General features: G+C 39.3%; 1 protein-coding gene and 1 pseudogene across 4 annotated transcripts in view; one reads left to right on the top strand and one right to left on the bottom strand.

The window, feature by feature from the left end:
* The window catches only part of DMXL2 (Dmx like 2), a 167,765-nt gene that overhangs the window by 118,140 nt on the left and 37,255 nt on the right, over positions 1–12,370 (bottom strand). For all 4 annotated transcript variants that reach the window (XM_008269002.4, XM_051821996.2, XM_051821997.2 and 1 more), the window contains exons 3-6: positions 10,653–10,724; positions 7,401–7,479; positions 5,659–5,794; positions 4,948–5,014 (exon numbers count right to left, since the gene is read on the bottom strand). In XM_008269002.4, coding sequence (XP_008267224.3) covers positions 4,948–5,014; positions 5,659–5,794; positions 7,401–7,479; positions 10,653–10,724 — 354 coding nt within the window. The remainder of the gene's footprint in view (positions 1–4,947; positions 5,015–5,658; positions 5,795–7,400; positions 7,480–10,652; positions 10,725–12,370) is intronic.
* On the top strand, positions 1,522–1,828 carry LOC108178330 (small ribosomal subunit protein eS27-like pseudogene; annotated as a pseudogene).

Raw genomic sequence — 12,370 nt, forward strand, 5'->3', positions numbered from 1 at the left:
TTCTCTTTGCATGACAATACACTCTTTACTAAATGCCTTCAATACCCTGCATCAAATTCAGTACATTTCTTGTGATCATTTTGCATGTTAATTACTTACACGTGACTCTCTGTTTAAAGGTCTGCATCTGGAGAAAACAAGAAAACAAAGATGCAGAGGTACCATGAAGTTCAATGGGGAAAAACAATTATTTCACTAAATTTTTAGCTGCTATTTGAAGGAAATGTTTCAACAAACCAAAGTAGCATTAGCAGTACATGTGACTTTATCTTAGAAACCACAAATGTTTTCATATCACCTGACAGTTGCTGTATGTCTTAAAATATTTTTACACTCAACCTTACTTCAAAATTGTTAGCAACTGGAACCAATACTAAATTGCAAATGACTGAAATTTCTTGTATATAATATTGTACAGCTTTCCGGTCTATAATGTTCACACAATAGTTGAGCAACTACCTCTTTGCTCAGTAGTTATGAAACTACAAAACAGTACAGTTGAATGTTCTTAACTGAAGATTAACTCAAAAAGCCCAGTGAATTCTGGTGTTCCTAGAAAGCCTAGCCTTACCATTACAAAGTAACACATGGAATTCCATACACAACTTAGTACAATTAAACTTTAACATGTATCTCTTTTAAATATACTTTGTTATACTTGAATACATTAATTAAAAATATAATGTCATACCACAAATTTATTTTTTATATCTTGAAGCTGTATTTTAATAATTTATTTCCTTTGTAATACTATGCACTTTCTTTTATGTATTTAAAAACATCACACTGGGATGCTTTATTTGGTTTCCAAAGGGATTCACAGCACAAAAAATGTTTAAGGAACTTTGTTCTGTAAGATTTTATAATACAGGGAAGTTTTCAGAATCTCAGAGCAGCAAAGACTTACTGAATACGTCTCAGAAAGAACAACACCAAAGGAAAAAAACTGATGACTTTGTCAACATTAAAATTAGGTATTACAGTTAAATATCTCTACTCATCTAAAGATACAATGTAATCATCAGAAGATACTATTGAAGTGAATGAGCAAGTAACAGACTGGAAGAAGATCTTCACAAAACGTACATTTGACAAGGAGCTCCTATCTGGAATAAAGAATTCCTACAACTCAGTAAGAGAAAAGATTAGGTGTGGAGCAGCAGGTTAAGCCACTGCTTCCAACACCAGCATCGCATACGGAAGTGCCAGTTCAAGTCCCAACCGCTCTGCTTCTGATCCAGCTCCCTACTAATATGCCTGGGAAGGCACCGGATGATGGCCCAAGTGCTTGGGCTTCTGCCACCCATGTGGGAGACCAGAATGGAGTTCATGGTTCCTGGCTCTTATGGTCATTTGGGGAGTGAACCAGTGAATGGAAGAACTCTCTCTCTCTCTCTGCTTTTCAAATACATAAATAAATCTTGTAAAAAAAAATAGGAGTTCAAATATTTACATATGAATAACATAGGGCATAAGCCAAAATAACTCATCTCCAGGAGGGATGAAATAGATGAAAAAACAATGAGCAGCTCCTGTGTTGTTGCTAGGGGAGTAGCCAGAGCCAGGACCACCAACACGCCCTTTGCTAGAGATTTACTCCACCCCTCCTTGGAGGAGAAAAAGAAGAAACATAGAAAGAAACAACTAGTTCAAAATCCGAATTCTTATTTTATGGATGCAAAATGCCCGGGTTGCTACAATCACCACAGTTTTCAGCCATGTTCAGAGAGTGGATCTTTGAGTAGGTGGTTCTCCAATTTTGCGCCAGCCCACAGCAGGAAGGGTCCGACTCACAGAAGGCTGTTCCTTTAGAAGAAAGCAACACTAGCGACCCACACAACCTCCTGGATTGGTGTTTTCTCATAGAAAGCCTTATCATGAGTTCAGTGATTCTAGCGAACCTACTAAGATCATGTAATTTTGTTTGGTTTTCTAAAGTATACCCCCTATTTTGATGTCAGTTTTTCAACAAAGTTTTGATTATGGGGGAAAAAAAAAAGAAACATAATTGGCTGGATAACAACTGTTGCAGTGTGATAGATACACACAGTTCATTATATTTCTCTACTTTTGTTCCTGTTTGAAAAAAATTTTTAATTTAAAGCATTATAAAAGAAAAGCCACAACTAAGAAAACTGACAAGGGATTCTTCATCAGAATATATAAAGAACTCCCTCAAAAATAAAGCAGTAAGAGTCCAATAAGCAAGTAAAAACACTTATATTCAATAGTAACAGGGAAAACATAAACTAAAGGCACATTATTGTGAGGACATAATCCATCATCACATTCCTATCCTGCTGTGGAAGTGGAAACTCGTACAACATTTGGAAAACAATTAGAATGCTTTTATGAATTTGAAAATGCACAGTTAATTCTTAAATATACATCTACACAAATCCTGCCCTGGTACACCAAGAGAGAGACGAACGGTCACTGCAGCATTGTTGTAATAGCAAAACTCTTTAAAAAAAAAAAAAAAAGTCTGTCATTAAGAGACTGGATAAACAATATTCACCTAACGGAATATTATATACCAGTAAAGATAAATGAATTTAGCATCAACAAGGATGACTCTCACAAATATAAAGCAGAATACAAAAAGTAAATCATATAAAAACACAAACTATGGTATAAATTCAAAGCTATGGAAAACTAAACATTTTAGTACTTTGGAATTTATACATATGAAACTTTAAAAAACACACACACAAAATAACAAGCACAGTATTTGGGATTCTGGTTGCCTGAGTCAAGAAGAGAAAGGGGGGATAAAAAGAGAAGATGAAAGCCCTGCTAGTTTCATGTTCTTTGTCTCAAGCTGAATAATCGATACTTGTGTATTTGTTTATTCTTTCATATATAAATTTTACATATACTTTGTTTACTTATGAAATTTAATTCAAAAAGGATCATTCAAGAAATAAAGGAAAAAACTCTTGGAATTTAAAAAAATGTGACAGCAGGAAAAAATATTTCAAAGTTAAAGCTGAAAAATCCTCCAGAAATTAATTACAAAGATGAAACAATGGAAAACAGAAGAGAGAAAAAAAAAAAAAAAAAACAGTAAATCAGTGCAGAAGGATCCACATCTGAGTAAGAAGAGACCCAAAAAGAGAGAAAGGATAGAAAATAATGTTCCAGAACTGAAGGACAAGAATTTTCAGATTGAACAGATTCACCAAACAGCCCCCACATACAGCCTTTATCTCGGAGAGACAGACACTAAACTATTTCTAGGTGATCAATCATCTAGAAATTTCAGAGCTCTGGGGAGAAAGAGGAGACCCTCCAAAGTTCTCCAGCTAGAGGGGCACAGACTGGTATAGTCTTAGTGGCTCTGTACTCCCAACAGCAACCACTGAAAACTAGAAGGCAACAGAATCACATTTTAAAGAATTACGAGGGATGGGCACAGTGGAGTAGCAGGAAAAGCTGCCACCTGCAGTGCCGGCATCCCACATGGGCACTGGTTCAAGTCCTGGCGGCTCCACTTCCAATACAGCTTTCTGACCTGGGAAAGCAGTAGAAGACGGCCCAAGTACTCGGGACCGTGTGCCCACATAGAGGACCCGGAAGAAGCTCCTAGCTCCTGGCTTTGGATTGGCACAGCTCTGGCTGTTGCAGCCATTTGGTGAGTAAACCGGCGAATAGAAGACCTCTCTCTGCCTCTGCCTCTGCCTCTCTGTAACTTTGCCTTTCAAACAAATAAATAAATCTTTAAAAAAAAATTACAAGATGGGACTGACACTGTGGCATAGCAAATAAAGCCACTGTCTTTATGGGTGCTGGTTTGAGTTCCAGCTGCTCCACTTCCAATCCAGCTCTCTGCTATGGCCTATGAAAGCAGTAGAAGATGGCCCAAGTCCTTGGGCCCCTGCACCCATGTGGGAGACCCAGAAGAAACTCCTGGCTTCAGATCACCACAGCTCCGGCCGTTGTGGCCATCTGGGGAGTGAACCAGCAGATGGAAGACCTCCCTCTCTCCCTCCCTCTCTCCCTCCCTCTCTCCCTCCCCCTCTCCCTCCCCCTTTCCCTCCCCCTTTCCCTCCCCCTCTGTCCCTCTCTCCCTCTCTCCCTCTCCCTCTCTCTCTCCCTCCCTCCCTCTCTGTAATTCTGCCTTTCAAAGAAATAAATAAATCTTTTAAAAAAAAATAGTGCATAAAACCAGAGGGCAGGAAAAACATCAAGAAACAGAAACACCACAAAGTTATTTAGGAATATAGAAGGAATATAAAAGTATTCAACTTGGGGGTAGACATTAAGATACAATGGTTAAGACACCACTTGGAATATCCACATCCCCACATCACGTATCATAATAATTGGATTCAATTTCCAGCTCCTCTCCCAAGTCTAGCTTTCTGCTCCTGCACACCCTGGAGGCAGCAGTAAAAGCTCAAGTCCTTGGGCCCCTGCCACATACATGGGAGACCAAGATTAAATTCTGGGCTCTTGGCTTTGGCCTGGTCTAATCCTGGCTTTTGCAGGCATTTGAGGCAGAGGGTGGTAGATCTCTGTCTGTCTCTGTTTTTTTTTTTCCTTTGAAATAAATATAAATTCAAAATAAATATATTTAACTTGACAAATAACTGACTCCAGGCCATAAGGATTAAAAGTAGGAACAATGAGACACTGTGAATCCAGTAGTACTATTTTACTTAAAACCAACTATTACTGCTATAATCCTAAAGTTGTACCTATGAAATTTATATTTATTAAATAAAAGCTTTCTATTAAAAAAAAAAGAACCAAAAAAAAATATTATTTCCCATGTGCCCACTACCTGCTGGAACATATCAAGCCTTTCACACACCATAATTGTTCTTCAGCCCAGTTTTGTGGAGTAAGATTACGCCGGTCTTACACATTAAAAAACTAAAAATGAAAATTAAAAGGAACACTTTTAACTGTTTTGCATCTTATGTGTTTTGTTCTGTCCTTTACCTTTCCAGCAGTCGCAAAATATTCACCATCAGGAGACCATTCCATCAAATGCACAGATACTGAGGTTCTGGGAAAACCAAAGTTAAACAACATTTTTAAAACCTGGTACACTGTACATGTAAAGGGTCATAACATAAAAAAAGATTCTCATTAACATCAAAGTCATAATCAGAATAAGAGTGCTTTTCACCCTCCTTAAAAACAAATTATGTAAAACTAACCCAAAATTCCTCTTGGGAAAAGCCAAATATAAATAACACCCAAAAGGATACACCTCTACCTGCGTGTTCCACCAATATCCTATAACTAACACATTAAAAACTGATCCGATCACCTTCCCTGGCCAACTGCTCCCCGTCACATAACCCATATCATGTTTACAGGACAGCCATCCTTCCCATGGAAGGAACAGCTGGCAACTTGCACCACATCTTCTTCCTCCCCATCTGCAGCTCACCCATTCATGAAAAATTCCTGTGTTACTCTGTCTACTCAAGCCTTGAATATAACTAGAATATTTTTATCCTTTTTAAAAATAAGAATTCACTGTAGCACAGACTGAAGAATGATATAACAGATTCTGCTTAGAAAAAGTCTGCTTTTGAGGCTGCTAAATGCAATGGTAGCATCAAAAAAATAAAGACCTTTGTGAAAAGAGTACTTTAGGAAGCTTTTTTCCAATTAACATACATAACAGAGTTAGACACTAACTTGCACTGCCAGACGCACTTCCAGTCATTTAAAACCGTGGGAATTTTATTATCAGTTTCTTCCTCCTCTTCTAGAATATCACCTCCTGGAGGAGCCCACAACTGAACAGAATCAGTTGCTGTCAACAATCTGTTATCTGAAAATTAAAAAAAGTCCTGATGAATAAGCAAGGATTATCTAGAGAAACAAATGCACATGTGGGCCTCTGTTTAGGTCTTTAAGCTACTATGTGAAAAAATAAGCAATACAGTCTATGAAGTACATTTGGAACATAACTACTAAAAGGAATCCATTAGAGGGGCTGGCACTGTGGCGCAGTAGTCCAGTAGGTTAATCCTCCGCCTGTGGCGCCGGCATCCCATATGGGTACTGGTTCTAGTCCCGGCTGCTCCTCTTCCAATCCAGCTCTCTGCTATAGCCTGGGAAAGCAGTAAAAGATGGCCTAAGTCCTTGGGTCCCTGCACCCACGTGGGAGACTGGGAAGAAGCACCTGGCTCCTGTCTTCAGATTGGTGCAGCTCTGGCCATTGCAGTCATTTGGGGAGTGAACCAACGGAAGGAAGACCTTTCTCTCTGTCTCTTCTTCTCACTGTCTGTAACTCTACCTCTCAAATAAATAAATAAAATCTTTATTAAAAAAAAAAAAAAAAGAATCCATTAGAGAAAAAAAAAACTCTTGACAAGAAAGAATAGTTTTTAGGGAAGATGAGAACCAAAAGGAAAAGCTTACTAGTTATATATTAAGCAAGTCTTAAAAAAAGAAATAAATGCTCCAAAAATAAATAACAGAAAAAGCAGAATAACAAATCTGAAAAATATATGAGATATAAAATGGTCTCAGGATATAAGTACTGAAATTTGTTTTCTACATGAAACATAAAAATCTCTCTCAAACTGTGAATGGAAAAAGGCATAACAGCCACCATCTTTAGAGGCTTCAAAGCTTTCAAAATCAAAAATAGTAATTTCCTGAAAACCAAATGCTAACCAAACTTTGGCCCTGATTTTATTTAAGATTTTGTTTCTTAGTAAACAAGTAAGACTAGAGTGCAGCACATATTAACTAAGGAAACAAAGCACTGCTGTTTTCTTGAAATAAAACATTTAAAGGCAGGGACAAAAAAGCATATAATTAATAGTAAATGAGCCACTATATTGCTAAAGTACTTATGAAATGCATGAAGTTTGTATTCCTTAAATAAAAAGTTTCTTTGGTGGGAAAAAAAAGTAAACGAGGGTCTGGCGCTGTGGTGTAGCAGGTAAAGCCATTGCCTGCAGTGCCAGCATCCCATATGGGCACTGGTTCAAGTCCCAGCTGCTCCACTTCATATCCAGCTCCCCACTGGTGCACATGGGAAGGTAGCAGAGGATGGCTCAAGAATTTGGACCCCTGCACTCATGTGGGAGACCCAGAAGAAGCTTCTGGCTCCTGGCTTTGGTTTGGCCCAGCTCCAGCGAGTGCAGCCATCTGGGGAGTGACCTAGCAGACTGAAGAAGTCTCTCTCTGTCTCTGCCTCTCTCTCTGTAACTCTGTCTTTCAAATAAATAAATAAAATCTTTTAAGAAACAGTAAATGAAGCATGGTACACAGCAACTTACACCAAGAAGGAAAAAAAAAGTATACTCAATAATGAACAAACAGAAAATATATATTATTTTCTCATTACAGAAAACCATATTGCATGGTACTCATACATTTCAAATACTTAATTTTAACAACATATAAATGTAACTACTAAATACCTTGAGGGTCCCATGCTAAGTTGTATGTCACAGAACTCAAAAAAAACTGCCCAGTTTTAAGCCACTGACACTTGAGTTGCTGAAACACATAAAAAGAAAAAAGATATGTTTTTTAAAATAATATACAAAAATATCACCATTTTATCATTTTCTTCATCCTAAAACTTTATGGTCTGAAAAACAGATACAACTATTCCACTAGTATTTTCACATACTGTTTTTAAGATAATTTTCAATGGTTCAACTTAATATTTATTCTACCGTATTGAGCTGATTGCCATACCCAAACAAAGCAGGTTCCCTCAGGCTTCCTTCCACTTCAGTAAATACATCCCTATACTTAGGATATTCTTTCCCTCACTTCTGCACCTGCAGACTCCTGTGCTTCTATTCAGAGCTAGCGAAATCATCGCCTCTGCTATGAAGCTTTCTCTAACATGCTGATACCATCTGTGACATCTTCCCATTAGGCCTTACAACAACGATCACGGGAACTGCTGCTTGTCTCTGTGTCCACTCTCCTAATCACAACTATTCAAGGGCAAGAACTTCCTTACATCCTAACAACCTTGCTATCTTCAGTGCTTTTAATAGCTGAGACACACGTTTATTAAAACAAAATAAAAGCACACTACAAAGAAAAGCAAATGATCTTAATCTCAAGGATTCAATAACTAAAAGAAAACTAGATGCAGCTCCCCCAAAACCTATTTGAATTATACAATATATATAATCTACAAGCTTAATTTATATTATATTGAAGCTATTTTCTGTCCTTTTTTCTTAATATTGACATTCTAAAAGGTGACTTGAAGTTTAGAAGTCAACAACCTTGGGGCCTATGCTGTGGCACAGCAGGTTAAAGCCCTGGCCTGAAGTACCAGCATCCCATATGGGTGCCGGTTTGAGTCCCGGCTGCTCTTCTTCCGATCCAGCTCTCTGCTATGGCCTGGGAAAGCAGTAGAAGATGGCCCAAGTCCTTGGGCCCCTGAACCCGTGTGGGCGACCCGGAAGAAGCTCCTGGCTCCTGGCTTCAGATCAGTACAGCTCCAGCCATCGCAGCCATCTGGGGAGTGAACCAGAATATGGAAGACCTCTCTCCCTGTCTCTACCTCTCTCTGTAACTCTTTCAAATAAATAAAATAAATCTTAAAAAAAAAAAAAAAAGGTCAACGACCTTTACCATTTGGGCAGGAGTTGTGGCATAGCAGGTTAAGTCGACAGCTTGGGACAGCCACACCCCACGTAGTAATGCCTGGTTGAAGTACCAACTACTCCACAATTCCAATTCAGCCTCCTGTTAATGTCCTGAGAGGCAGCACATGACGAATCAAGTACTTGGTGCCCTGACACCCATGAGTGAGAGCAGAATGAAGTTCCTGGTTCCTGCTTCAGCCTGGCCTACCAAGCTTTCTCTGTCTCTTTATTTGTCATTCTGCTTGTCAAATTAATACTTTTTTTAAAAAAAGTATCTTTGTCATAAATACAGTATGTTAAAAAATAAAAAAATACAGTATATAGGTTTAAAAAAGTTTATATATTTCTTTGTAGTATACAAATATACAATGTTATTTTGTGGTGGTATATTGCAATGCAAAACCTGTCACCTTAGGTAAGTCACACATTAACTGCTTGGAAAACAGTTTTTCAAATGACAATGTCCTCTCTACAATATTTTAAAAATATTTTATCATTATTTATGCAAGGTTTCTTCAACACATAGAATTAGAACTTAAAATACAGCTGTAAAACTTGGTATTTCATTATACAAAGTAACTTTTGTATTTTATGATCAGTGAAAATGTTAGTTTTTAAACTCTGCCACTGCTGACCAAAAACAACAATCGCAACAATATTTTTAATACTGCCCAACAAATCCATTAGAGAAATCATGAAAACATGCATAAGTATAGTCATCCTCAATGGTGTTTCCTCTAGTGTTCGAGGAGCAATCTGCAGGATAACCATATAGCAGCAATTGTAGGGACGAGCCCCAGGAATCTGAATTTTTAGCGCATACTCTGGTGACTTTTAAGCACTCCAAAATTTGATATCCATTTCATAACACTGATGCCAACCCCAGTCCCTAAAGCCTACTTACACTGTATCAGGCCCCAGAATCCCTTCCTTACCATGTAGTTCCTCAGTAAAGATTAGCTCATTAAATTAAAGGAGTGACACAAAGGTAAAGTCAGAGCAAGACTTGAATCACAAAGTGAGCATTAGATGCCCTGCTCTGCTCCTTGCTCTGTGCTTTGGAACAAACACCTACTTTCTTCACTGCTCCAGTGTTAGCGATTGGATTGCTGCGTGTCATGGAAGCAGACCCAGCTTTGGGGCTCTATAGCATCTCCTCCAACCAGTTTTGGAGTATTCTATAGCAATACCATTATAGGAAAGACTAATATTTTAAAGTACACTGTTTGGGGAAATACAAATATTCAAATCTACACATTTAAGCAAAAATATCAAAAACACTTATTTTAATGCATTACGTTTAAAAATACACTTTGAAAAAATACTTATATATATACACAGTGTTAGCATTCAGATTTAGCATTTGCAGTTCTGATTATCTGCAAGTGCACACAGTCACGTAGAATCTGTGGGAGTCAGCCCTGCAGCTATGTGGAGGAAGCATATTCTGCACAGCCAGAACCACAATGCAAAGGCCCCAAGAGAGGAGGATGACTGAGGAATAGTAAAATGTCAGTGCAGCCTGAGGGGGAACAAAGAGGACAAGAGGAGTGGGAGGCCAGATCTGAGAGGCAGGCAAGCGTGGTGCTGGTGGGCAGAGAGGGTGTACTCCAGTTTAGCACTTTTTGGCATTCAATTTGGAAGAAACAGGGAGCCACTGCAGGGTCATAAGCAGAGAAGCACCATGGGCTGTTTATTGTGAGCAGAGATTGGGGCAGGGATTACAGAACTGGAAACTGAGTTTCACACTCATACTAGTCTGCTAATCTAGACAAGAATTAAGAGTGGTTTAACCCAGGGGACAGATCTCAATACTGAAACAGGTTTCTCAACAGCCTAGGGCTAGATCCTTAGCAACTGTAAAGCACCTACCCAAAAAGCACCAGCCAGCTTCAGCTACTGTTCCAGCCCACTTCTGCCACCTGCTCCTAAGGGTCTCTGCACCTCCAGCACAAGGATTTTAAAGTTAAGTCAACTGAAAAACTGAAACTACAAAAGCTTTTTGAACAAAGTATACTAGATTCCAAAAGTGTACTACTATCAATTGATACTTACACAATTTCTCTTATGAGAATTTATGCCCAGGGGCTCAAAAATACAAACAGCATTGCCATATGAAGCTGCAATCTAAAAAAGAATAGACATGGCATTAATGTTTAGAAACATATAAAATATTATCCCTTTCACAATAATTTATAAGCTAATGACATACAATACAATACCATCATGATATTCAGGGCTCATTTCCTTCCATATGGATGTCTGAACGGTACTGGAATTAAGACTTTCTTCTCTGTTACCAAAAAATTCATGAGCCTTTATTTTACATATCAAATACGAAGTTGATCAATTCAAAGAAATCATCTTTCCTGGGGCCAGTGTTGTGCCGCAGTGGGTAAAGCTGCCACCTGCAGTACAGGCATCCCATATGGATGTTGGTTCAAATGCCGGCTGCTCCACTTCCGATCCAGCTCTCTGCTATGGCCTGGGAAAGCAGTAGAAGCCCAAGTCCTTGGGACCCTGCACCCACGTGGGAGATCCAGAAATAGCTCCTGGCTCCTGGCTTTGATCCAGATCAGCTCTGGCCATTGCGGCCATTTGGGGAGTGAACCAGCAGATGGAAGACCTCTTTCTCTGTCTCTCCCTCTGTCTGTAACTATGCCTCTCAAGTAAATAAATCTTTAAAAAAAATCATCTTTCCTGTGATGATCTTTTCTAAAAAAATTTCTAAGCTTTTTAATATAGAAATAACCGTATTGGGAAAAATACATTTAAATGGTGCATCTTTTTGTCAGAAACTTTGTAATAGAGTGAAGATATAAAAACCATGAAAAGTAAAGAAAGATATCAAATAACAGTCTTAAGAATACATCTGGGGTTGGTGCTGTGGCACAGCAGGTAAAGCTGCCGCCTGCAGTGCCAGCATCCTATATGGGTGCCAGTTCGAGTCCCAGCTGCTCCATTTCCAATCCAGCTTTCTGCTATGGTCTGGAAATGCAATATAAGATGGCCTACACTGGTGTGGGAGACCCAGAAAAGGCTGCCAGCTCCTGGCTTCGGACAGGCACAGCTCTGGCCATTGCAGCCATTTGGGGAGTGGACCAGCAGATGGAAGACCTCCCTCCCTCCCTCCTTCCCTCCCTCTCTCTCTCTCTCTGCCTCTGCCTCTCTGTAACTTTCACATAAATAAATAAATCTTTTTTAAAAAAAAGAATACATCCAATAAAATTGATAAATTATACCACCAAACAAAAAAATACCAACTGGGAAACCATCTAGAAAAAGAAATAGAAAACATGAGCCATGGAAAACCCAAGCAGCCATCTTCTACACCTGTGGGGCTGAGAGCTGATACAGAAGGCTCCGGAGGACTCACACTAGGGATTAGAAACCATAAAGACTTTGTTCCTAGTCACATGCCTGGTAATATGGGGAAAATTCCCTCTGCTTCTGGAAGTTATTTATTTGAAAGGCAGAGTTACAGAGAGAGAGAGAGAAACAAAGAGAGAGAGGTCTTCCATCTGCTGGTTCACTCCCCAAATGGCTGCAACAGCTGGAGTTGGGCCCATTTGGAGCCAGGAGCTTCTTCCAGGTCTCCCATGCGGGTACAGGGTTCCCCAGCACTTGGGCCATCTTCCATTGCTTTCCCAGGCCATGAGCATAGAGCTGGATCAGAAGTGGAGCAGCCAGGACTCGAACTGGCACCCACATGGGATGCTGACACTGCAGGAGGTGGCTTTACTCACTACGCCACAACACCAGCCCCACCTGAG

The sequence above is a fragment of the Oryctolagus cuniculus genome, chromosome 12 (assembly GCF_964237555.1).
Source record: "Oryctolagus cuniculus chromosome 12, mOryCun1.1, whole genome shotgun sequence".
Classification (NCBI taxonomy): domain Eukaryota; kingdom Metazoa; phylum Chordata; class Mammalia; order Lagomorpha; family Leporidae; genus Oryctolagus; species Oryctolagus cuniculus.